This window comes from Neovison vison, chromosome 13, assembly GCF_020171115.1.
Source record: "Neovison vison isolate M4711 chromosome 13, ASM_NN_V1, whole genome shotgun sequence".
In the NCBI taxonomy this organism is placed as follows: Eukaryota; Metazoa; Chordata; class Mammalia; order Carnivora; family Mustelidae; genus Neogale; species Neogale vison.
Window position 1 is genome coordinate 148,692,902 of NC_058103.1, and position 26,406 is coordinate 148,719,307.

The following is a 26,406-nucleotide window of genomic DNA, read 5'->3' on the forward strand; positions in this document are numbered from 1 at the left end:
CCTGCTGCTCGCGGAGACGCCAAGGGGGAATCAGTCCTGCCTTTTGAATTACTTCACGTACGCACAAGCATTAGTCACTCGGACAGAGTATTTCAACTTCTCCCCGAGCACCTTACTCCGCTGTGTCGAGGACCGGAGCCTCCCTCCGGCTCCTTCCAGACTTCCTCACCCTCCTCCGTCTCCAAGCCAAGTCCACTATTCCTGCGCTCCGGGAGGGGGTCGGGATGATTTCGCCCGTTCCCTCCGCAGGAAAACTTCCATTTCCATCCGCGGGCAACACACCCCGTCCTGGAGGACGACTAACTGCTGCTCCCACTCCCCAACACAGGCCCGGGAGTCGGTCGCGCCCGGGACCGCCGTCCCCGCCGCTGCCGCGCGCCCGGGGCCGGCTCGGAGGCGGAGGGCCACGCGCGCGGGGCCGAAAGTCCGCGCCCAGGCCCGGCTACCCCCGCGGGGAGGCGGGGAGGTCGGGGCGGAGGGCGCGGGGTCGGCGGGCCCCCGGCTGGCAGGAGCCGGCCCCCGGGTCCCGGTGGGGGCAGGAGGCGCGCGCGGGCTGGGGGCGCCGGCCCGCCGGGGGCTCCGAGCCGGGCACGCGTGGCGGCCCCTCCGGAGGGCGCCGGCTCACTCACCCCATCTCCGGCGCTGCTCCGGCGGCCGCTCCGACGGGCCCTCTGGCGCTCGCTCCCCGCGCGCTCCGCAGCCGCTCCCCGCGCGGCACATGCGGCGGCCCGTGCGCGCCCGGCTCAGCCCCGGCGCCGCTCCATTCCGCGGGGCTGCGCGGCCGTCGCTGGAGCTACCGCCGCCGCCAGGCGCGGGCGGGAGGGGGCTGGGCCGGCGGGGGTGGGCGGGGGCTGGGCGGGGGCTGGGCGGGGGCTGGGCGGCCGCGCTCGGGCCCCGCCCCGCCCCGCCCCGCCCCGCTCCCCACGCCGGCTCCTTACGTAACCTCGGGGCCGGGGCCGCGGCGCCCGGCCGGGGGCGGGGGGCGCGGCCGCGCGGGGACCGTTCCCCCGCGCCGCCGCGCGCTCCCCGCCCGCCTTCCGCGCAGCCCCCTTCTCCCGCGGGCAGCGGGGCCCGCCCCGGGGGGCTTGGCGCTGTACCTCCGGGCGGGCACCCCGCCTGCGGGACCGAGAGTCGCCCTCGCAGCTGGAGGGACTTTGGGGCCACCCAAGATTGCAGGGGAGGGAACTGAGGCTCCGGCGGGGGGCAGTGAGTTGCCCCAGGTCACATTTTCAGACCCGAGCTCGGGTCTGAGATGGGCACGGTCACGCCCCTCCTCGGAGCCCTCCATTCTGCTGTGCATTGCCCGGCTCCGTGGCTCCCGGTGCCCGCCGCCATGAAATCCGGGAAGCCAACGTGGCAGGCGGTCCTGCACCTGCAGCGGGTGCTCTGGGCTCCTCCCGGGTGAAGACGGGGCTGGGCTCCCAGTGAGAGCCCAACAGCTTTTAAGGAGGCTTAATTAAGCTTGGTTTTATTCTTAGAGCGAGGGAAATTGAGATGGCAACAAGAACTTGGAGAGCAGTCCCTGAATCCCTTGTCCACACATCATGTTCCGATTCCCTACCAAAGGCTGGCACCGGGACTAAGCTAACCTTCTGCCCCTGAGGGCCTCCCACCAGATCATCTGCTGAGAACACACTGCCCACATAAACCTGCCATTTCAGGACAGTTTAAAAAAAAAAAAAAAGTAAAGGAAGACGCATAAGAAGTAGGGCCACCATCTCAAACCTCCCCTCATCTCTTCTGGGACCACAAGTTTACCTGCTAACCACCAACACGTCTCCTGGGTGAGGGTGGGAGGCATACACCCTGTACTTCACACTGTGGTCAGTAATTATCTCAACTAAATCTAATCATGTCACTCTTCTTAAAATCCTTCAGGGGGTTTCTTCCCACTGTCCTCAGGATAAAGAGCAAGATACTAAACATGCCTCAGGATCCTGCCCCATGGTGCCTCCACTGCCCTCTCCGGCCTTTTTTTCTCTCATTCTCTTCTTCTTGCCCTTAGCCAACTGACCATCCCCCTTCCAACCCCAGGACCTTGGCACATGCTGTTCTCACCCTTTGGGAAGATCTCCTTCCCTCATGTCTGTGTCACTCCTAGTCAATTCCTACTCACTCTTCAGATCGCAGTTAAACTCTCCCTTCCTGTGGAACCTTTAATTAATGCGCTAGACAAACTGTGAACGCCCATATTGCACTTATTATTTGCAGTAGGTATCTGTGAAGCTACCAGTGTAATATCTATCTCCCGGGCCCATTTGCAAACTCTGTGGGGCCATCTCTTTTTGCTCATCATTGTCTCTCCGATGCATAAAGCTATGCCTGCACGTCCTCCACAAACACCTGTTGAGTGAATGAACTGGCATAAGCCAGGCCCCAGACAGACAGAACTGGCCGGAGTCTGTAAGCACAAGTGAGTCTGTTGGGAGTCTGTTCAGTACTGGGTCCTGGAGGAGCTGCATCTATCAGCAGCTGAATTCCGAAGACCAGGGGTTGGGGTGGGGGTGAGGGCTGTCCCGGGCAGTGCGGAAGGCAGAAGTCAGCAGAGAAGAATAATGGAGAGGCCAGCTCAGCTGGTGGGGGTATCAGCACACAGATTCGCCCTGCGGCGGGGCTGAGCAGCCTCCCGAATCCCGAACAGGAACAGCTTCTTGTTCCACTGACGGGAGGGCGCACCCACTTACCTCGGGAGGGCGCAGCCAGGCACAACAGGTGGAGTTGGTGACTCACTTGGGCTGTTTCCCACAGTCAGTGGGAAGCAGGGCGATGCTGGAGGCAGGAGCCCACGGAAGGCTCGACATGGAAGGCTTAACTCCATGCATGAGTTAAGTGCCTGGTCCCTCTGGACAAAGGCCCTCCCTACAGGGTGAGGATAAAAAGGAAAAGCATGGAGCAGACAAGATTTGGAAACAGATGCCCCTCGTCTGCACCCACTCTGGAGGACCTGTGGGGAGAGGTTTCCCTTCTCTCCTTCCAACCCCAGCTCCGAGCCCAGAGTGGGGGCTGCTCCCTCCAAACCAGCTGTCACCCCTTTTGTGGGAAACATCTCCCAGCAACATGCTCTGTGCGGCCCAGTTGTCAAGGAAAAGAATGGGCCAAGTCTCCTCTTTCAGGAGGCCCGAGGTGAAGAGGAGGGAGGCTGTGCTGGCTGGAGGCTGCGGCAGGGCCAGGAGGCCTGGGTATCCTTTTAGACTGGGCAAGAGGAGCCACTGGGGGCACAGACTGAAGGTGCGGGTGGGGAGAGGGAGGTCCTGCCCAGAGGAGAGCGGGAGAGCACAGGGTCCAGCCCCAGGCAGAGGTGTGAGCCTTGGAGAGGAGAGGAGGGGAGGGTCTGGAGGAGAAAGCTGACAGCGAGGGTGCGCTCACCGTCTTCTCCAGGAAGCACGGGCAAGAGCAGGGCTGGGGAAGCCAACTCTGAAACATCAGCCTCCGGAAGGTCAAAGGGGATGTCTGCCTAGATCCAGAGCTGGGACTGGGTGGGGCAGAGATGCCCCCAGAAGTCTGGGAAGCCAGACCTCAACCAGCACAAACTCAGGCACTTGGCATTCCTGCCATTCTGTGTGGGTAGCAGAGGCTTCCAGAGCTGGAGCTCCAGGAACAGACAGTCGGCCCGAGGAACGCTTCGCACTCTGACCAGGGCAGATCTGACCACCGGGGAGGGGGTGAGGGGGTGGGGCTCAGCCGAGAGCTGCAGGTGCAGAGAGCTGAGGAACCGAGGAAACAGGGAGCAGCTTCCCATGCGCCCCTCCTCTGTTTGGCCTGCAACCCCCCTCAACCCCCAGCTGCCTCGGTGGGAAAGCACTGTGCGCTCTCTGTGCCTGAGACAGCAGCATTCCAGGACTCTCACTCCCTGCCTCTCAACACCAGCTCCCGGAGAAATGGCCGGTTTCAGTCTGGGGCAGGGTAAGTGCAAGCGAGCTAAAGCTGGTGTAGCAGGAGTAAGGACCAGACACGCGGATGGGGACCCAGGAGCCCCTGAAAGAGCTCGCAGTGGCCAAAGCTGAAACACTGGGAGCATTCTGATAAATGACACTGATTAGCATTACGATGCAAAATAAGACAAATAGACATCGGTCCATGCGTAAGTAAATTATTAACGGGACACCTGACATGGCTCAGGTCATGATCTCAGGGTTCTGGGATCCAGTCCCAAATTGGGCTCTCTGCTCAGCAGAGAATCTGCTTCTCCCTCTCCCTCTCCTTCTGTGCGCACATGCTCTCTCTCTCTCTCTCAAATAAATAAAGTCTTTAAAAAATAATAAATTATTAAGTAAGTGGAGAAGAGGCAAATCTTCCCTACAGAAGATTTCCAAATGAGACGCACAGACACCCTCCATTCTGGGAGGTAGCGTGCGACACACCCCACCCCTCCACCCTCCTCTCCTTTGTGTCTTAGTGATTTGCCTTGAAAGACTAAGAGTACAGAGAGGGAAACGTGGTCACACCACAGTGGGGGAACCCAGCAGACCTCCCTTGACCAAGCGATCAAGGTTAACATCACCAGTGCTGAAGCATGTTGGCATCTCGTGCCCCTGATAGGATGTGACGAGACGTGTACTTCACCTGCGTGACAATTTTTTCCCCTAAACCCATCACCCCGGTTGACTCCCGAGAAACACACCCAACAAATCCACGTTCAGGAGCATTCTACAAAATACCTGACCCCAACTCCTCCGTCAAGGTCATGAAAAAGAAAGACCAAGAAACCGTCCCAGGCTAGGGGAGACCCAGGAGACGTGAGGCCTGAATGCATCCGAGATCCTCCGCTCGGTGCTGGAAGAGGAAAAAGGCAAACGGGTAAGATCCGAAGAAAGTCAGGAGTTCGGTGACTAGCGACACGCTGGGCCCGGCTCCTCGCGCTGCCATCCCGTGATCTTATTTTGCATCCCGCTGATGGCGGGGGGGGGGGTGCCCAGGGAGGGGTGTGCAGAGCTCTAGGCCTTATCGTTCCCACTTCTCTGTACATCGAAAACTGGTCCGAAATAACAAGTTTATTGAAAAAGAAAGTAGCCCTGGGGATGTCCTATATGCCGAGTCCCCACGCCCCTTGCCCCGGCCACGGCAGGAAGGTGAGCCCGCGGAGCTCGGGGCTAGCACCCCACCTGGTGAGGCCTGGGGCTTCACACGGTGTGCGAGACCCCCAAAGCCAGCCGCCGTATCCGTGCTTTGCAGGCAACTGGCGGGGAGAAACGCATCTGACACCACAGCCCAGACACCACAGCCCAGGCCCGGCTCCGGCGTTCTCCGCAGAGACCTGTCTGTACAGAATGGAAACAAAAGTTACATATATATATATATAGGAAAGTCACACAGAACAATGCTTACCCTCTCACCCGCAAAGCATTCAGCATCGTCCCTTCTGTTCTATTTTTAAAAGCGGCGCTGCCCACAACCCACTCCATTGATTTTGAAACCTGTAATCTATACATGATTTTTTCTCTCAACAGCAAGATGAGGCTCACCGTGTCCACGGATGATATTATTAGTGTGTTCAGATTTCTGATGCTGCTGATCCGGGGACTTTAGACACTTTTTATCTTCTGACCCTACAAGGTCAGTCCTTGACATAGGATACCAACGTCACATGAAAGCCCTTAATTCAATGGAGAACTATGAGGGGCTACGCAGCTACTAGATGAGATCTGGGAAGACCATAGAGTAACACGGAAAAATATTTATTCTTTCAGCAAATATTCATCACCTACTGGGTGTCTGATGTTGTGCCGGGCACCAGGGACAAAGCCGTCAGCAAAAGAGACCCGATCCTTCCATCACGGAATTATAAAATCGCGTGAAATATAGGAGTCAAATCATCACACGACATATAAACTGTGAACTGTGTGAAGAGAAGAATTCTAATTTAGGTTGAGGACGGGGGCAGGAATGGCCCCTGAAGAGGGACGGGCTGGGGATGGTGTGGAGCCAGAGGTCCTGGGTGGAGGACAGGACAGAGGCACTGGGCTGGGGGAGAAGTGGGAAGTTTGGAGGAACTGGGAGGTCAGGCTGGTTCGAATGTGGTGAGTTTCATGAGGGGGACCCAGGGGCCCGAGGCCTGGCTCAGGATCTGGGCTCACTGGCAGCGGTGGGGTGGGGGCGGGCGGGGGGCGGGGGACGCTAGGATCTCGTTTAGCTTCCGCAAAGCCCAGTCTGGTTACAGGGAGGAGAAGTAAGAAGGGGGCGGGAGTAAAGATGTAGAGACAAAAGATAAGGGAGGGGCTGCAGGAAGGTGGGTTACGGATCAAACATGCATCTGGGGGTAGAGTCCACAGGACCGGGTGAGGGACCGGGTATGTGTTTTGATAGGAAGTTTAGTTCGGACGGTAATCTAGGTTTCCATTCTCACTGTGTCAGGACTCTGGTTAGGCAGAAACTATCAGTGTGTGGGACCAAGGGCCGGACATACAGAACATGAAAATCTGGCTCACGGGCAGCAGAAGGAATACAGGGGGAAAAGCACCAACACCAGAGTCAGAGCTGGGCCTCACGCTGGCAGTGCCATGAACCATCGGTGATGGGCGCCAGCTTTCCAGCCTCTCTGTCCACTCGCCTGCCAGGCAAGGGACCTCACTGGACTCACTGCTTGCTCCCTGTGGTCCTCCCGATCAAGACTTCTGTGCTTAGCTCAGTCCCTGGAGCAGTACCTTCCTGACACACTGTAAGTACCATTATTATTACTGGCTTTTGTGGTGGAACCAGGGGAAAATTCGAATGAATACTGATCCAGTACTATTTATATAGCAACATATTACAACTTAGTGGAGTCAGCTTAAGGATTCTGAGAATGTATGAAACGGCTCACGCACTTCCCACCTGGGGACATTCTGCAAACCTGTGTCCCAAACTCTGCATAGTGTCAAGATTCCTCTGCAGGGCACCCGAGGGTCAGAGATGTCATCTTAAGATGACACCAGAGGGATACGGGACCGCCAGTGCCGGTCCCTTCTGTTTCCAATGTGGCCCAGGACCTGCCCTTAGGAGGGCGAGCCATCACCGCTTTCCAGCAGTCCCTGTGACCCTCTACTCTCCCATCCAGGGCCTTCCTAATTCTGTCTGTCCTGCTGCAGTTCTGAAAGCATTCATTAATTCATTTAATGAATTGACTGAGCACCTATTCCAAACAACCTAATACGCAAAGTTAACTGAGGTACAAGTAAATTCCATGAGACACTGACTTTCCCTGGCTTAGACAGGGGACATCCCAGCTGGGTCGTGAAGGATGTATGGGGGAGAAAGCCGCTTCCTACAAACAGACCAGGGCCAGGGAGTGACTCACACAGGGAACGGGAGCACTGTCCCCGTGGCTGGCTCAGTAGTGGGTAGGAGGAAGTGGCCAGGCATGAGAGGTCAGGTGAGACCCCACCAAACGATCTCGGGGACACATGAAGATGTTGGACTTGATTCTGAGGGCCACGGGGAGTAAGTACAAACCCTCTGGCAGCTGGAGGGAGAATGGCCTAGAGGGGCAGAGGCTGCGGGCACCATGGTGTTAGGGCAGCTTTCAGCCAAGGCTGGGAAGGGAGAGGAGGTGTCTTGACCAGCCTCCAGGAAGGGACGGGAGCCTGGACTAAGAGCAGGGAGCAGGGAGTTCTTGTGACGCTGGAAAGCTCCAGCTTCTGGGCGGAGGGGTCAGTCATCCAAAAGTCCAACAAACTTGAGGCGAGGCCGAACCTCCCTGGCCGTCTCCACCCAGAGGTCAGCTACAACGGGCGACACTGGAAATGACCAGAGGGGCAGCCCGGCCAACTGAGGCACCTCAGGGTGGTCTGGGTTTTGCCGCTACGCAGCCCCCAGCTAGCACCCGATCAGAAGGGACCGGCACTGGGAATTTTCCCCAGCGATTCAAACCGCGGTCCCAGAATGGAGGCGCACCGTGTCTGATCGGCCTGCCTGGGGGCTCGACATGCCCTGATGGGCTTAGTGGGGGTCACACGCAGCCCCGAGTGAGGTGCAGCAGCAGCTGCTCGCTGAGGACCGTGGACTGGGGTCAGGACTGGAGCAGACGCCCACAGGAAAATCAAGGGCTGGGATAATCAAAGTAAACCGATGTGGGCCGGGGCAGGGGGTTATGAGGACAGATGCCCACAATGAACACACGGTTCTGTTGGTTTCCTGGGGACGGGCACAGAGGAGATGGGTGAATCATTAGATGAAAGTCAAAGCTATGACAGAATCATTCCAAGTTAAGCTATTCCTGGAGGAGAACTTGAAAGACCCAGTCTGGGGAGCTGGAGAACACTTAATTCTGAGATTCCCCCCAAAAAGAAAGAGTGGAAAGACATGCTGCAAACCAGTGGCTCCAACCTTGGCTAGAGATTGAAGTCAGCTAGGGAGCCCTGACGAAATGCCAGCACGGGCGCCCCACCTGCAGACAGCGGGGTTTATCGGCCTGGGTGCTGCCCAGACAGCTGTCAGCCGCAAACTCCCCGAGCCATCCCGGCTCGCAAACCTCCGCTCCAAGCCTCGGGATGCCCAGACAGTGGCACGGGAGAGGCGGGAGCCCCGGAGTTTGGGACCTGGAAGGGAGGGAAAGGACATATCCTAGCTCATTGGTCAGGCTTGGTTGAGACTTAGGGCTCCAGAGGGGAATTAAGAAACCCCAGGAAACTGTGGGGCCAAGGATGTGCAGGGCCCCCTCTGAGCACAGGACAGAAGGAGGTGATCCTAAAGCCTGCTCACGTTTCTGAGGGGCGCTGGGTTCAAGGGAGAGTTGCCTCTGACTGGCATCAGCCCCGGAACAGAGAGGTGCCTGCTTGCACATCTAGACCAGCTTGGAGGCTCCGGAGCCCCGTCTGAGGCGACTCAACAGGACTGAGGATGAGTTAAGCAGGCTTCTAGCTGGAGACATGGTGTAAATGGTGATGCCTCTCCGGGGTACAGGGAAGCCTGAGGGGGGGCGGTGCGGGGCAGCCGCAGAGCAGGGAGGAGAAATGGTGGGTGCAGTTTTGGACGTGCTGAGATGCAGGATACCGAGGGACTACCAAGAGGAGATGATCAGTGGGCAGTCGGAGACGGCAGGTGTGGCGTGTGGAAGGGGACTCTGGGCCAGCCCCGAGACAGGACTCCAGGAGGAGCATCCCTGGGCTGACGGGTGGAGGTGGGGCGGAAGGCACAGGGCCAACCACCAGGAGAGGGAGGGGAGCCTGGGGGGTGGAAAAGTGGCCCTCGGCACTCAGGGGGCCACCTGTTGTAGATGTGGACCAATCCCCTTCAGCTAGATTTAGTTGAATCAAATATCTTAAATTAAAAAAAAATAGAAGTAACTCTTTACTAGAAAACAAAAACAAACAAACAAAAATCAAATCCTACGAAACAGAAACGAGTGGGTTTTCGATTCATTTCAATGTAGCACATAGTCATCGAACGCCTGCCACGTCCAGACCGGCCACAGATGGCTGGGCTGGCCTGGGGAGCCGGTCAGACCCACAGCCCCACCCCTCGTCCTTCCCCAGCCCCATCTGGGAGGCCAGTGGATCTGGCTCCTGGCATCGCTGCCTCCAGTGAAGCTTAGCGCGTCCGCCAGCTGTCCTCAGTGAGCCCCCCGCGACCCTGCAAATCTGGGTCCTCGTGCCAAGTAAGACCTTTCCCGAAAGCCTCCTGCTTCCCATCACTGCGTAGTGGGTTTTGGCTCTGTGAGCTCCACAAAGCCCTTGACTGTGCCGGGCTCCTGGTCAGAGCCCGGTCCTGCTCCGAGACCCACCTCCGGCTCTTGCCATGCTGCACAAGGCAGAGACGCGCTATCCGGCATCGGTCCAGAGAGGAGCACATCCACCTTTTCTGGCCATTTCTTTCTTTCTTTTTCTTTCTTTCTTTCTTTCTTTCTTTCTTTCTTTCTTTCTTTCTTTCTTTCTTTCTTTCCTTTCCTTTTCTTTCTTTCAAATATATATTATTTATATATTTGACAGATAGATCACCAGTAGGCAGAGAGGCAGGCAGAGAGAGAGAGAAAGGGAAGCAGGCTCCCCGCTGAGCAGAGAGCCTGACGTGGGGCTTGATCCCAGGACCTTGGGATCATGATCTGAGCCAAAGGCAGAGGCCTAAAACACTGAGCCACCCAGGCACCCCTTTTCTGGCCATTTCTAACCATCCCTCCAACAGCTCGGCCCTAGAGGTGGGGCTATGGAGGGGGGCAGGTCTCCAGAGTTTTCTTCCTCTAACAGCGCTATAATACCAGACGGCAGAAAATCCCCTGGAATGAAGACAATACCTCTCTACCCTGTGGAAACAAGAACCCACCCTTGCTTCCCCCAGGGAGATCTCCCAATCATCATTCCCTTTCCTTCCCGGCAAACACTTCCCAGACTCCGGGCTGCTGGGAAGTGTGCGGGCTGCCTTCTCCATGGAGCCTCCCCTGTAGAACTTTGTTTTCTATTCTGTGTGAACTCTTTCCCTTGCAACATCCCAGGAGCTCTGGATTCCTAACCTTCTTCAGAAACAACACAAAACCTGCAGGAGCATTTGCTTTTCTTCACTCAAGTGGCCCTTCAAGGTCACACTTTTGCTGTTTTATCGCTCGGGAAACATCTTCGGTTGTTTCTCGGGTATATCATCTCCTGAGCAAATTGGGTTTTGTTCTTTCTTTCTGATTGCGGCAAAATACATGTCCCATAAAATTTGCCATTTTAATCATTTTTAAGAATACGGTTTCGGTGAAATTATACATTCGCAGTGTCACGAGACTATCACCACTCATGGTCTCCAGAACTTTTTTGTTTTTCGAAATCCAAAGTTGTCAACGCCCAGAGGATAGGAACAAGTTTAATTTAGTTTTTATTCCTTGTTCTACACATAATCCTTGCTCTATAAATACTCTGGGCCAACTAGTGCAGACAAGAGGTTTAATATAAAAGACACCAAACGGGAACCAAGAGCGCATCAAACCACATCTTCCAAAATTACGTCTTACTAAAGCAAGAGGGGGGAAGACTGACACTCCGCCTCCCCCACCCCCCTGAGAGGGAGAAAACGTAGACACTTTTTCTAGATGGGGCCCGACATCAGGCTATGCGCTGTCCCTGGCCAGAGGGGCCGGGTGTCCAAGACCCTCAAGGAAAATGAGAATGAGGAGGATGAGGCCCTTGTCCTCTCTGCTGAGAGAACGTGAGACCCTTGTGGGGTTCCATCTCGGACCAGAAGATGAGCCCACAGCACACAAAATCACTTGGAGGCGTGGACCGAGCCCATTGCTCTGGAGTAACACCCCTTGAACGACCAGAGGACGATTTCCCCAGCTTGCCCCATCACACAGACCTCTCCGGGCCTTCATTAAGCAGATCCAATCAGTACTCTCTGGGCGTGGGATCTGGGAATCTGCATATTTAATAAATACGTGGAGTGATTCTTATGAAAGACAAATTTGGGAAAGAATGAACTAGAATCAACTAGAATGTTCCATCAGTAAGGCGGGGCCAACTTAGAGGCCTGGGGCTAGGAAGATAAAGACGCCCAGTCAGACTTTTCGTTATGCTCCAGAGCTGCTCAGACCAGTGGGCTGCTTTCCCAAGCCCTCCCTGGCCTCCTGGCCCCTAAGACTCCCTTGCGCCTGCTGCCTCTGCATGCTTGGCCCTTCCTCTTCTAATATCCTGAATGCAGGGCCCGTGTACTGCTTCTCGTTCCTTGCTCTGTGCCGAGGGCCTTGGTTGATCCAGAGTTCTGGCAGCTCATCCCCTGGCTTGGTTCCCTATATTTGAGGGATGACAATGAGCTAGAGTCCTAATTTAGAACAAGAGGGCCAGGTAGTCATGGCTAGGTATTAATTAGGGAATGACTACAGCTGGCCGGTGACATCAGACTCTACCTTTAGCTCCATCTGGGTCATTACATGGAAATAAGTCTGGAAGCTTATATCTACCAAATCGGAGGTCGGTGTTTACCGAGGGAGACACTGGACACCAACCATATCATCACAGCTGAAATTCCACCTCGGGGCCCTCCTGATGCAAGCCAGCCGAAGGAAGCCCGAAGCGCGGGAGGCTGACTCATGTTCAGGTTGCTCTAGCCGGGGGCCCACGCAGGCCTCCGAGCGCCACAGAAACATGACCCCCCTCTCCCACAACCACTCCAGGGTACGATGGGTCAGAGCAGGTTAGGGCCAAACAGGCTAGAAATTCAGAAATGTCTTCCTTTTAATAAACCCAGAAAGGGCTTTGTGGTCGTTAAAACAAATTAGAAAAGGACAAGAAATTTCTGAAAAAGCTCCGTGTTGACCTTCCCTCCAGAGTTTACATAAAGCAGCGTTTCCGTGGGACGTCAGCAGGTGTTACACAGCAGGAAAAGTTTCTGTCCTCCGTAGGTTTGGATGAAACTAAAATAGGTTTCTTTACTTATCTGTTTCTCTCTCTCTCGCTCGCTTTTTAGAATCTGTACTGTGTTGGTATAGACAGGAAAATCCAAGAAGTAAATGCAATATACTATCTTTTCTAAATTAAGTGAATTTACTAACAACGAAACCTTACATTTTCCAGAGGGGACACATTTTGGGAGATGGTGAAACAAGGGATGCCATCACCCAGCGCCAACTTGCTGGAGGGGAGAGGGGTGGGAGGGGTGGGTGGCGGGTGATGGACACTGGGGAGGGTGTGTGCTGTGGTGAGCGCTGTGAATTGTAAGACTGATGACTCACAGACCAGTACCGCTGAAACAAATAATGCATTATATGTTAATGAAAAAAAAATTTTTTAATTAAAAAAAAAAAAACGAAGTGGTTGCCACTGTGTTTGCTCTCGGGTGAATACCAACTCCTCTGTCTGTAACCATAAAAATCACTTCCGAGGGGCGCCTGGGTGGCTCAGTGGGTTAAAACCTCTGCCTTCGGCTCAGGTCATGATTCCAGGGTCCTGGGATCGAGCCCCACATCAGGCTCTCTGCTCAGCAGGGAACCTGCTTCCCCCTCTCTCTCTGTCTACTTGTGATCTCTGCCTGTCAAATAAATAAATAAAATCTAAAAAAAAAAAAATCACTTCCAAGGTTTAAGCAACACAGGACTGTAGTTAGGTGAGCAGATGGTCTCGATTCTTACCCCTGCTCCCCTCCTTTTAGGCTCAGTTGTGTTAACTAAACTCCTTAGGCCTCAAGTTTGTCATCTGTAAAACGGGCAGTATTGGCACCTTTGCACTAAGGCGCTGGCGAGGAGATGAAGCCACGCCCTGAGCTGGCACTGTCCAGCCACAGAGTCACGGTCTCCTGCAGGAGGGGGGTCCTCTCGCTCACTTCCGGGCTTGATAATCCTGCACATAAGCTAGTGGTCACTTTGGAAAGCACAGATCATTGGGAGGAGAGTAGAACTGAGGGGTGAAGGAAGGGGTAAGAATTAACCGAAGATGAGCATCGTACTAAAGCTCCGAGCATCTGGACGGCCACGCAGAGGTGTAGTATGAAGAACGGTCACTAAAATGTGCAGAAAGATGAACAGAAGAGAATCAAATCCGCCTTGAGATGGGCCATTTAGAAATACATACTTATGCGGGTCCACCAAGGCGTTACAAACACAAAACAGAGGGGACAAAAGCAGAGGAGAAGAAAGCAGAGAGTCAAACCTCAGAATTTCTTGGGACAGCTTCCACTGTAACTTGCAATGCCTCGAGGGCCATCGCCCCCGTCTTCAGGGGGCTGACGACCCATGAGGGCAGTCAGGAGAGTGTGGGGAGCTGAGAGCCACCGAGGAGTCCCCAGGGGGAGAAGGGCGGGCATCTGGAACTGCATAAGCCAGAGGGAGAAGTTAAGATCCAGTAGCTCCCCCACCGCACACCCACTATTCACACTCGGGGGGTTCGGTTACCTGCAGTCAACACAAGGTCTGGAAGCAGATGATCCCGACACATCCCAGGTCACCAGCCGCCCAACACTCTGTCACAGACACGTGCCCGTGTCCCCCGCCTCACGTCATCTCCTCCTGTAGGCGCTTTCTCAGCTCACATCCTCATGGGAAGAATAAGAAGTATCCCAGTAAGGTCTTCGGACAGAGAGGCCACATTAACATAACATTTGTTACCCTGTATTGTTGCAATTGTTCTATTTTAGAATGAGTTACTGGGGCACTTGGGTGGCTCAGTGGGTTAAGCCTCTGCCTTCAGCTCAGGTCATGATCTCAGGGTCCTGGGATCCAGCCCTGCATCGGGCTCTATGGTCAGCGGGGAGCCTGCTTCCCCCCACCCCGGCCTGTCTCAATGCCTGCTTGTGATCTCTCTCTCTGTGTCAAATAAATAAGTAAAATATTAAAAAAAGAATGAGTTAGGGGCGCCTGGGTGGCTCAGTGGGTTAAGCCGCTGCCTTCGGCTCAGGTCATGATCTCAGGGTTCTGGGATCGAGTCCCACATCGGGCTCTCTGCTCAGCAGGGCCCTCTCTCTCTCTCTGCCTGCCTCTCCATCTACTTGTGATTTCTCTCTGTCAAATAAATACATAAAAAATCTTTAAAAAAAAAAAAGAATGAGTTACTGTTTTCATCTCCTGCTGTGTCTAACTGCTACGCAGGTACGCACGATCGCAGGTATCTGTGTGCAGGAAAACAGGTCGTCTGTATGGGGTGGGTGCTCTCTGTGGATCCAGGCATCTGCTAGGAGGCTTGGAACACCCCCCCCCAAACGAGGAAGTGGGACTGCCGTACTCATATCTGAAAGGGAGACCGGAGATGCTCTCACTGGTGAGTTCCAGTGCTAAACTGCAGCCTCTCAAACGAGGATTTCAGTCATCCCACTGGCCTTTCAAGACTGGCCTCCATAGCCACACAGCAACGTGGGTCACGGCAGGCAAAGGGGTTCCTCCAAGAAAATGCCTGACCAGGACTGGAACGTTAAGAGCATGCTGCCCGACTTCAGTCGTCCTCATGAAGAAACCTGATTTCTTTAAGATCTCGTTGTGGCTGGGAATGAACTTATCAGGTCGGTTCTGGGAAAAGCAGTTTGGTCTCTTTAAACCACAGAGCAATGAATCGAATCTAAAAAGCGTATCTGCGAGGCAGTCTGGGAAACTGGAACACTGCCCTTTGATGATATTAAGGAATAACCTAATTTCTTAGAGATGGTAACGCACTGTAAATAAGGACTTTTTTCTTTTTCTTTTTTTTAAAAGATTTTATTTATTTATTTGACAGAGAGAGATCACAAGTTGGCAAAGAGGCAGGCAGAGAGTGTGAGAGGGAAGCAGGCTCCCTGCTGAGCAGAGAGCCCAATGCGGGGCTTGATCCCAGGACCCTGGGATCATGACCTGAGCCGAAGGCAGCGGCTTAACCCACTGAGCCACCCAGGCGCCCCCCCCCTTTTTTTAAAGAGTCCTTAGCTATTAGAGGTCTACGCAGCAGTAGTTGAAATTTGCTTCAAAATAATCTGGGAGATACGGAGGAGAAGCAGCTCAGTGTATCAGTGCAGCTGGGCTGGCCACAAGTTGCTAATTGTCGGAGCTGGGGGTTAGGTAAGGGGGCGACTATACAGTTCTACTTTTGTGTATGTTTGAAATTTCCCACTGAAACCTCTGCAAAGCAGGGGCACCTGGCTGGCTCAGCTGGTATAGGTTGAGACTCCTGGCTTTGGGGTCCATGAGTTTGACCCCTACATTGGGTGCGGAGATTACTTACAAAAACTTTTTTTTTTTTAAGATTTTTATTTATTTATTTGACAGACAGAGATCTCAAGTACGTGGAGAAGCAGACAGAGAGAGAGAGAGAGGAGGAAGCAGGCTTCCCGCCGAGCAGAGAGCCCGATGCGGGGCTCGATCCCAGGACCCCGGGACCATGACCTGAGCCAAAGGCAGAGGCTTTAACCCACTGAGCCACCCAGGTGCCCCCCAAAACTTTTTTTTAATTTAAAAAAAAAAGACTCCACAAAGCAGGGACATCTCATTACAGAGAGAGACAATCTAATTTAGGCCTATAAATACAATAGGCATTATATCTTTTCATTCATTTGCTCATTCAAAAATATAATTACATAGAATACGTAGAGTTATCTGTATAAAATTATGGCAAAATTCACGTAACATAAAATTCCCCATTTTAACCATTTGCAAGTGTGCACGATGCCAATTATACCTCCATAAAAAACAAAGTGTACAACTCGGTGGCATTTCGTACATTCACAAGGCTGCGAAACCATCACCACCATCCAGCTTTGGATAGTTCTCTCACGCCAGGAGGACACCCGTTCCCAATTAATCTGTCACTCCCTGCTCCCTGCTCCTCTTAGCCCCTGGCTACCACTTACCTGCTTTCTGTTTGCACAGATTTCCCTGTTCTGCATATTTGAAATAAATTCAACATCTATTTTTTAAATTTAAATTTTATTTTTTTTAATCACTAAAACATTCAACAGGGTTTAAAACTGAAAAAGTTCAAAAGGGTTTGCGGTGAAAATCTTTGCTCTGACTTCTCTGGCCCCACCACACAGTTCCCTCTCCAGAGGTACCCGTTTCTTACTCATCTTTCCAGAAAATAAAACTTTCCTTCCTCCTCGTTTACGCAGACAGAACCATCTGATGCACACTACTTTGCAGTTGGCCTTTTCCCCCTTAAGTACCTTGCGGCTCGCTCTAGGACAGAACACAAAGAACCCCTCCTTTTCCCAGCTGCATAGTATCCCGTGGTGCCACGCTAGAATCCGCATCCTTCGATGCATGCTCTGGGGTTATGGAAATGAATAAAATAAGGTCCTTTCCTGGGGAAGCTCTCGGTCTAAAAAGTACTTTCTTTTGAGAATAGAGAACTAGAGACAAACTAGAAGCTTCTGCTTCGAGGCCGATCATCATCTCATCTGTCTTCACAGTCGGGCACTGGGAAAGGGAAAAAGACGGCTAATCTGGAGGGTTCTGGGGAGTCTCCAGGGATGTGCCAGGTGTGGCTGGTGAAGGGGTCAGTGAATTACTGCCTCTTCTCCACCTTCTTTTCTTCGACACAACTGATTATGTCACCTGTGTCCTCCCTTCTTTCCTGATTGGGAAAGAAAAGAATTCTCTTTCGGGAAACTTAGAAGTGCATAGAGAGATAGGATTTACCCACAGTCGTTTGCAAGCACTCTTAATAGCTGCTCAAAACTGCACTGCTTTGAGGGGCGCCTGGGCGGTGCAGTCGGTTACGTGGTCAACTCTTGATTTCGGCTCAGGTCATGATCTCAGGGTCGTGGGATCGAGCCCCGTGTCAGACATGCAGCCTGCTTGAGATTCTCCATCTCCATCCCCTGCCCTCCTCCCCCCTGCCTGCTCTCACATCTGTGCGCGCTCTTTCTCTCAAATAATAAATGAATGTGTTTTAAAAACTGCATTGCACTGATACACCATAACTTACTAAATTATCTCTGTATTCACTGCTGCATTTTAGAGATCCAGGAACCGAAGCCACAACAGACGTTTCAAGAGACTAGAAAACCCTGCAGTCCGTGTCTGGGGGGCTGGACCGAGCAGGCAGTGGGACGGAGGGAAGAGCGCTGGTGGACAGCAGACGCGTCGGCCGAACCCCATGGATGAGCAGCAGGGGCGCCCGCCTCTGGGGGCGGTGGAAGCCACAGGATCGGACACGGTTCCCGTGAAGAGCGCGGAGGATGAGAAGAGATCAGGGGCCGAGCCCCGGGCACACAGACCACAGAGAGTGTAAGTGTCACAGCAGCCGAGAGCTCAGAGCAAGACATCCTCACCAACCCTACCCCAGAAACTCTTCCTGCCTGACCCTGGGGGGTGGCCAGAGCTTGTCAGAGGGGTTGGGGACCTTCACGGGTGTTTAGATCAGCAGGAGATCGGACAGGGGAGAGGAGGGCGGAAGGGGAGGACAGTTTGAGAGCCTGAAAAAGAGCTCCCTACGGCCAGGGACCTCATCACCAGGGCTCTGACAAAGGGACGGGACGCTTCCTTCCCTAACAATACAATTTTCCCTGAAAATGGACCTAATAATAGGCCTCACACTACTACCAAGGCTAAATTAGACTCCGCTGACTCATACGTCTTTTTATGTCTGCAGTTCCGATCTCTGCTTCCCATACCACCGGGTAAATGACAACACTGTTGTTCTTCTACTGAAGATCTATTTCGGGGATGGGCAGTGGACCGTCCGTAGCTGGGTGTGCTATTATTACCATATCTTTTACAGCTTTCATTTCAAACATAGAGGAAAAGGGAGAACGCACAGTGAGGCGAACTGCCTTCTTGCTAGGTAAACCCTCGGAGAAGAATTTGCTTTAGAACAAAGTCAGCCGTGTTGGGGGTAGAAAATCAGACAAATGGCCTCTTGGTAAATCTTGCCGTACAGTGTTTGCATGGCTCCTTGTGGGTTAGAAACAGCATTTGACTCAGAAAATACGCTGAGTAAAACATCTCGGGGCGCCTGGGTGGCTCAGTGAGTTAAGCCGCTGCCTTCGGCTCAGGTCATGATCTCAGGGTCCTGGGATCGAGTCCCGCATCGGGCTCTCTGCTCGGCAGGGAGCCTGCTTCCCTCTCTCTCTCTCTGCCTGCCTCTCTGTCTACTTGTAATCTCTCTCTGTCAAATAAATAAATAAATTCTTTAAAAAAAAAAGATTAAAAAAAAAAAAAAAACAAAACATCTCTAGCTCCTGTTCAACCAAAAAATGGCGAAAGATAAACAACGCTGATCCCCGGCAAAATTTCAGCTCGGTTTGGCAAATATTTACTGAGCACCCGCTGTGTTCCAAGGAGGCCGAGGTGGAAAGGCATGGTCGGCGGCCCAGAGGCTCAGACGCCAGGAAAGAGGCACTGTGAGTTGTCGAGGGCGGGGGGGGAGTAGCCCATCGGAAAGAAGGTGTATTTCTCACCGTAATTTCATAAACTGACGTCTGGTTTCCCGAGACACTGGTACGCTAGTGTGGTTACACAAGCTTGGTCGGTATAAGCCAACAGCAAGCAACTCGGAGTTCTGGATGTTTCCAGCGGGGGGGGGGGCCTGGGCTCTGAATCACGCCACAGGTGCGGGTAATTAAAATCACCTGGTGGGGAGGGGGTAGAGGAGGCTCCCGCGCCCCTCCCTGCCGCCCCAGTTCCCTGGTGTGGCCGCTGCACGAGGCTTCCTCCTAACCCCGTGACGCTGGTTCTCTCAGATCTGCGCCGGGCGGGGGAACAGGTGGTGGTCAAAGGCAGGGGATGGAGGGGTGGGTGGGCCTGGAGACAGACACACACACAGAGGGAGACGGACAGACGCTGTTGGGGAGGCAGAGCCACTAAGGGTATCTTTTTTTCCCCTTTGACACCCTTTCCAAATTTTAGTGACTGTGGCGCTGAGAATGTCTCACCGTGACATTTCTTCTCAGGGCAACGACTGCTACCACAGAGAACCGATGTGAAAACTCAAATGGATTTTGAAAGACTCCTGGAAGCGAGAAAGGGTGGCTCTGGCTGTTAACCTCAGACTCCGCCGAGGTCCGCCCACCTCTAGACCAGGGCCTCAAAGCCCTCCCTCTCTGCGGAAGGGGAGGGTGGATCCTGGGGGAGGGGACGAGGGGACGCGCCACTTCTGTCAGAGGCATTGTTCACACTATGACTGTCGGGCACCTGAGCGCCATCAGTCCGTTGAGCCTCCGACTCCTGATCTTGGCTCAGGTCATGATCTCAGGGTCGTGGGACTGAGCCCCCGCGTTGGGCTTTACGCTCAACAGGGGGTCTGCTTCACACTCTCTCTTCCTCTCCCTCCCCTACTCACACACTTTCCCGCACTCTCTCTAAAATAAATACATTTTTTAAAGGTTTTATTTATTTATTTGACAGAGAGAGAGCACAAGCAGGGGAGCAGTAGACAGAGGGAAAGGGAGAGGGAGCAGGGAGCCCAATAATGGGCTCGATCCCAGGACCCCGAGATCATGACCTGAGCCAAAGGCAGATGCTTAACTGACTGAGCCACCCACGTGCCCCTAAAATAAGTAAATCTTAAAAAATATATATATTGCAATCGTCCTCTTTCCAAGGAGGCCCATCAGGAGGCAGACTACTCCAGGCTGGATGTGTGACTGTAGAGTCTAATGATGTGCTTCTGCTCTTAACACTTTCTAGGCCAGAATCTTCTCTTCTGTGGTCCGTGGTCTGTTAGGCTGGGGTTTCAACAAAGTGCTTGCCGACTGTTCATGCAGAACCACAGCTGCTATCCACCCCCCCCTTTAGTGAAGTTTCCGAGTCGTGCTGCCATCGCCACTATCTGGCTCCAGGATATTCCCGTGGTCCCTGACCCCCAAAAGCTCCTTCGTTGTCATTTGTAGTCTGTCCCTCTCTCCCACCCAAACCCAAGCAATCACTGACGAGTTCTCCGTCTCCATCAGAGCCTCTTTTTTGAACACAATTTGGGGTGTCGCCATCCATAAATTCTCGCACCTGTGCCTGAGGAGGGGCGGGCCCTCTGGGTAAGGACACACACCGCCTTCCTCAGTTGCTGCAGCAGAACGTGACTCTGTGCTGGTGCGTCTGCCGCAGGCCGTGGCCAGGCCTGCCCACGGAAAGCAGCCCAGTGGACACGAGCGGGCACAAATGGAAAACCGTTGGGCCTTGCAGTGTACGTGCCGGGAAAGGGAGGCCGCTGCACATGCTAGCACGCCGGGCAGGAAGTTCAAGGGCGAAGCCGTGGCTCTCAGGTCCAGGCGATGTGGCCTTGTGAGCAGCAGACTGACGGCATTCCGTGGTGGCCCATATCATTCCTGGGTCATGTGCTTCGGACCCTGCGGACACCTCACCCTGCGTGGGCTCGCTGGACACACTAGAGTGTGCGCGCACCTCCCTGAGGCGCAGGATGGCAGGCCTCAGGGAGCCCCCCGACTCCTCGCCTCGTTCCCATCCCTGCTTTGGACTAAACCAAAGTCAAAGTGAACTGAGTCTCAGCTGCTACGTGGAAGTCCACGGCCAGCTCAAGCGGGTCTCATTTGAAAGCCAACGGTGCCTCCTTGACCGATGATGCCTCGAACATCCGGGTTCTCATCTCTCAGCCATGGGGGGCAGTCGTGACTGGCCTGCCTCATGTCGCCTATTCCTCAAACCTCCAGCTCCGACGCGGTGTTCTTGAGGTTGTCTGCTGTCCCTTCTCTGGGGAGGAGGGCGTGGATTCGAATCTCCCTTCTGCGTGCCTGTGTAACCTCGGGTGAGTTACCTCGAGTCCGCGAGGCCTGAAGGAGATAACGAAGTTCCGAGGCAGTGCCGGGGCCTGGAGTCCGCGCTCAGCAGATGGTGCCGGTGGGAGTGTCGGGACAGGCGTGTTTTCACGGGGCCATTGCAAAAGGTTTGCCTCAGAGCCTCTCCCTGCTCAAACCAGCCAAGTCAGAGTGTTTCACTTCGGTCTGGAGAACGGTGAGGAAGTGGGGGGGGGGGTACTCACTAATGTTTCTTAAGCCCTAAAATCATAATCTCGGCAGTGGAAGATAGTAATTGTTATCATCTCATTCTAGAAATAAGGAGAAATAATCTCATTCTTGGTTAAGGTCACTCAGGCTGGCCTGCACAGAAAGCCGATGCTCTTTCCACCTAAAAATGCTCCAGATCCCCATGGAGCAAAAGCTCTCCCCCCGACACACGCCTGTGGGAGGGGGCAGGCTCTCACCTGCCAGGAGAGAGGCAGAGTCAACCCTCAGCAATGTCTCACTGGAACAGGCCAAAGTCAAGGAGAGACACCCATTGCCCCATGTCAGCAGAGGTCACAACCCACATTCCAAGTAGGAGGGGGGCAACATTACACAGCAGTTCTCTTGGGGTGGGGGTGTCTCAGGATAGAGAGGAGTAGAGAGGGAGTGAGTCGGCCTAAAGGGGAAGTGGGGAGCCTTGTCCATCTGCCACACCCCAAGCCCAGATTCTTCCCAGGGGCTCACTGGGGGCGTCTGTGATTGGCTGTGGGCACACGCGCGTGTGCGTGTGTGCGTGTGCGCAAGCATCTGCCCTAACTTCACTTTGCTCTGAGTTTTCCCTCAGCCTCCAGTCTGTCTACACCGGATACCTCACTGGGCTTACCCTTCACTGCACTCGACGGGGTCACCTCGTCCTGCTCAGATGATGCCTACGCTACAGCGGGAAAATTCTCTACTGGACTCTTCCCTTAGATCCTCCGATTTGTGTTCCATGTCTCATCACTTCTGTCCATTCCCCCCAGCACTTACCCTAGAAACATGCTGGGTGTGGATAAGTGCTCGTAGAGAAGAGAAAATAAGCAAGGTCACAAGCCCCCAAAACGTCTCTGGGGGGGTTCTCTAGCATTTAAGGGGGCTTTCTCTAGCAATCTATCTGGACAGAAATAAAATATTAAATAAATGACCAAACTTGGTGTTAGAGTTTACAAAAATGAGCAAACTAAAGTGAAACGCTGAAGGGAAAGATAAAAGTAATGTTTGCTCCAGAGAAAGAAATAACGTGCTCTCGGCTCCTTCCTAGCCAGTGGGGGGTTTAGTCAGAGGGAAGCTGTCAAACACCTTTCTGAGATGCTCTCGAGGCCCACAAATCACGGGAGCGAACATACGGAGCCCACCGCTGGTGCAGGCCCGCGGGCGACCACGGGAGGCTGGAGGCTGTTGGCCAGTGCTCCCCTTCCCACCGGAGGATTCACCTTCCTTCTGACTCACTGTCTTCACTGTTTACCTTTGTATCTGCCAACTGTCTGAATCGGTGTTTCAACTGTTCTGACCATCTGCTGGGAGAAAACTTCCAGATTATGTCACAGTTTTCAGAACCTCGAATCACACAGTTTGGGAGCTGGAGGACGTAGAAATCAGCAAGCCTGACTCCTTCCTTCGCAGGCTCGCAAACGCTTCTCCCCTGCCTCGAGCCCTGGCCCCGGGGCAGGTGCCCGGTGCAGGCACACGGTGGTCGGCGGGGGGTGGGCCGGCAGCACCTACACTCCAGCAGGCACCACAGAAGGTTCCACAAGGTGCCCAGGGTGCCAGGGAAGGGGTGTCCAGGGGACACATACGCTGTGCACAGGAGGGGGGCTGGATCTTTATACACGCTTGGGGAGAAAGTAAGTGGGAAAAGATTTCTCAAATACAAGACGGGACAGGAAGGTAGGGGCCGGAGCAGTCACCATTCCCGAGCACCAACCACGGATCAGGTCACTAGATTCCACGCCAATCGCCAGAGATGTGAAAGATACAGCCTTGCCCTCGAGGAGTCTCTAATTTAGGGAGATGGGGTTACACACGTGCGAGATATGCAGGAAGGAATCGTGGGTTCTCCTTGGAGGTGGGGACAGAGAAGGGGTGTACGACTGAGGCCGCTCGAAGGTGACGTAACAGGCTAGGGTTTCCCGAGTAGACCAGAGTGGGGAGGGCACCGCAAACAGAAGGAACAGCACGGAGACAACACGACACAGTCTTCCGGGAACCTGAAATGGTTTGCGCGGCCACGCATTTAGTCCGCGTGGGGAGAGTGGCGGGAGAGGCCGCATAGGCCGGAATCCCACACTCGAGTGTATGCTGGAAGCAATGAGGGACCCCGGAAAGGCGGGGCCGTCAAGGGACAGAAGTCACCGGCTTTGTGGTTTAGAAAGACCCCCCGCCCCGACCCCGAGCTGGCGGGCACACCAGGGCTGGTTATGTTATTCTCAGTTCTTCTCTGCGTGTTTCCTAAGAATTAAAGAACACCCGTTACGGGGTAGAGAAGTGTTTGGAGGGGAGCAGAGCTGGCTTACAGGGACAGTTAGAGGCTGTCACCTGGTCTGCATGAGAAGGGGTGAGGGTCAGAACTGTGGCAGCAGGGAAGAGGAGGCTCTCTGCTTGAAGAGACGGCCAGGAGCTGAGGTCCACAGGGCACGGGGAGGGGCGGGTGTGCGAGAGAGTGGGGGAGGTCCGGGATGAGCGCCAGCGTCTGGTGTGGGTAACTGGGAAAACACAGGCCCTGCAGATGAATGGGTCTAGAAAGGAGGATGAACTCGCCTGTGGACATGTCGGCCAGACCTGCAGAGAGAAATTTCTAGTGGGCAGTACTTATGAGTCTAGAGCTCAGACTTGGGAGTTTAGAGCTGGCTGGGGGCCCCACTGCTGAGTCGTCAGCACAGGGCTGGAAGCTGGAGTCACAGAGAAACTGAGCACGCAGAGGTGACACCTGGAGAGTACAGACAGGGTCATGGGACACCAGCACTTAGGGATGAACAGGGGACCGAGGAGTTGGCCAAGGAGATCGAGGTAGAGACGTGACAGTGACCTGGGGCCGAGGAGGATCATGGGAAACCTGGAAACAAGGGGGCGGCAAGGTGTAAGGGAGCAAGGAGAGGACAGTGTCAGATGCCGCACGGGTACGAGATAAACCGAAGCCTTAGACAGCCAGTCATTGCGTTTGGCCCCAGGTCAACTTCGTCCTGGCGAAGTGTGCCACACTGGTCTCGGAGGCCTGCCCGGGGGCAGAAAGGGGCCGGTGCAGTGCTGCAGGTGTGCAGGGCTCTTGGTGAGGGGCTCACGGTGTGGAGAAAGCAAATCCGAGGTGTTCAGAGGAGGACGCAGGACTGAGGGCAGGTATCAGTTTTGTTTTGAGACTGAGAAACTCGAGAAGGAAAGGCTCGGGGGTGGGAGTGGGGGCATGAAAACAGAGGAGACAGAAGGAGCTGCAGAAGCACAGACCCGAAGAGCAGGTTGCACACTGACCCAAGACGCAGCGGCCCTGAGACCCTGGAAGACAAATGGGGGGAAGGGGCGAGAGACGGGTGCACTGTAGGTCTGGGATGGAGAGGCTGAGGGAACTGAGGCTGAAGCCTCAACTCCATCTGTGGGGCTGGGAACAAGGTGGGGAAAGTAAGGCCCAGGGGCAGGGTGACTTGCGGGACAAGGGCTGGTTTGCAAACTGCCCCACCCCCCACTGAAGGCGGGGAGAGACCAAAGAAAGAGGCGGGTCCCTCCAGATCAGTGGATGGCGACTTTCATAAGCAAGGGAATGTACATTTGAGGCTTGTCTTGGGTGGCCACAAGACAGGTTGATTTCCGCACTGCCTGCCAGACTCTCAGACGCTTCCTAGAGGCCTCCACTGGGTTGTCTCTTGTCTCTCCAGGCTGCATCCTTGAAAACAGCTCCGGCCGTGGGCATGGTGGGCAGGACCAGCACTGGAAGGCTGAAGGAGAGGTGAGGAGCTGGATGGCTCCCGGGCCAGCTCCAGGGTCACCTGGTGGTCACACCCTGCCTAGGACCTCCTGCAACAAGCCACAGGGAGTAAGATTTTTAACTCAAGTGTCTTTGACTCCTTGCCTGGTGCTCTGTTTCCTACGTTACACTCACTCAGATCGAAGACACTTGCTTCACATAACACCGCCCTGTTAAGAGGGGGCTTCCCATACTTTTCTTTGGAAAGATCACCAGATAAGGCTGCCTTCCCACAAGGGCAGAAGAGGCCACCCTGTCATCAAAGACAAGAAGCTTGCCAAGATCCTGGATTGAGACCTTCTTAAAATGGGGCAGTTAGCAGAAGTTCCTCCTCAGATAAGGATCCTGACTTACTCCTGCCTGTCCCAGCGGCTTGGAGAATGCTTGAAACAATTAAACTGTGATGATCACCTCAATGGACAAGTCTCTTGGCCTCTCTGCACATTTCCAAGGTCCCTTCTAAGAGCAGCAGGCATATTTGATGAAGAGGTGGACGGGAACAGGACACTGGGGTAGATTATGAGAGCCGGGCACTGCGCACGCAGAGGAAGCAGCCACGAAAAGCGCAGGAAGGACACTAATGACGGGAGCCCTCCCGGGGCCTCGGGTGCGCCCCGCCGAATGAAGCAGACTCGAGAGATACTCAAGCACAACTAGAATCCAAGTCTCCTCCACCTAGAAAACATAGACTGGGCCACTATTTACATAACAAACAAGAGGAAAAGGAGAGAAAAACCCTTCATCTCACAATCCAGTTGTAGAATGGGAAGAGACTTTAGTTCCAACCCACTAAGCCCAATGCACAGCTTCTTCCTCCCCAAGACTGCTCATCTTTCCTTCTGTGATTTCTTCGAGGATACCAACTGGCTCCTACAGGAAACAGTCAAGCTCAGGGAGCAAACAAAAGAACTAGCACAGGCTTGCTTCCTACCCTCTCCTGGGGAAAGTCCCTTACGCCCAGGACTCCTCCTGTGGGAGGATGGCACCGAGGGCCGGAACTGGATTAGGATCATGTAATCTCTGATTAAAACAATTCCTTGTAATTAAAAGTCACAGGAGGACAGATGTGAATCTACCCCGATGCCTCGGGGCGCCTGGGGGGCTCAGCTGGTTGTGTCTCTGACTTCGGCTCAGGTCACTGAACTCAGGGTCTTGAGCTCAATCCCCGCAGTGGGCTCCCCACTCAGCGGGGTGTCTGCTTGACATTCTCTCTCCTTCGGCCCCTCCCCTCAGTGGTGCGTGCAGGCCCGTGCTCTCTCTCTCTCTCCAAAATAAATACATAAATAAATTTTTAAAAAAGAAAATTCTCTAAACCAATGCTGCATATAACCTGAAGCATTTTCATGCCGCTTAAATATTTATGCAGCATATAATAACTATCATTAGCATTTGCATAA

General features: G+C 54.1%; 2 protein-coding genes across 6 annotated transcripts in view; both read right to left on the minus strand.

Moving 5' to 3' along the window:
* HOMER2 (homer scaffold protein 2) overlaps window positions 1–2,818 on the minus strand; it is a 90,577-nt gene extending 87,759 nt beyond the window's left edge. For 2 of the 4 annotated variants that reach the window (XM_044230296.1, XM_044230294.1), the window contains exon 1: window positions 2,059–2,105. In XM_044230296.1, the coding sequence (XP_044086231.1) occupies window positions 2,059–2,084 (26 nt within the window). In that variant the 5' untranslated portion in view covers window positions 2,085–2,105. Of the gene's footprint in view, window positions 1–629; window positions 724–2,058; window positions 2,106–2,684 lie in introns of those variants that run through there. The other 2 variants (XM_044230293.1, XM_044230295.1) reach the window with 2 other exon arrangements.
* A 2,165-nt stretch (window positions 2,819–4,983) lies between these two features.
* Window positions 4,984–26,406, minus strand: part of C13H15orf40 (chromosome 13 C15orf40 homolog) — a 44,091-nt gene continuing 22,668 nt past the window's right edge. The window contains exons 4-5 of one of the 2 annotated variants that reach the window (XR_006381744.1): window positions 13,775–13,914; window positions 4,984–5,258 (exon numbers count right to left, since the gene is read on the minus strand). The gene's annotated coding sequence lies outside the window, so the exon portion shown is untranslated. Of the gene's footprint in view, window positions 5,259–13,278; window positions 13,693–13,774; window positions 13,915–26,406 lie in introns of those variants that run through there. The other variant, XR_006381745.1, reaches the window with a different exon arrangement.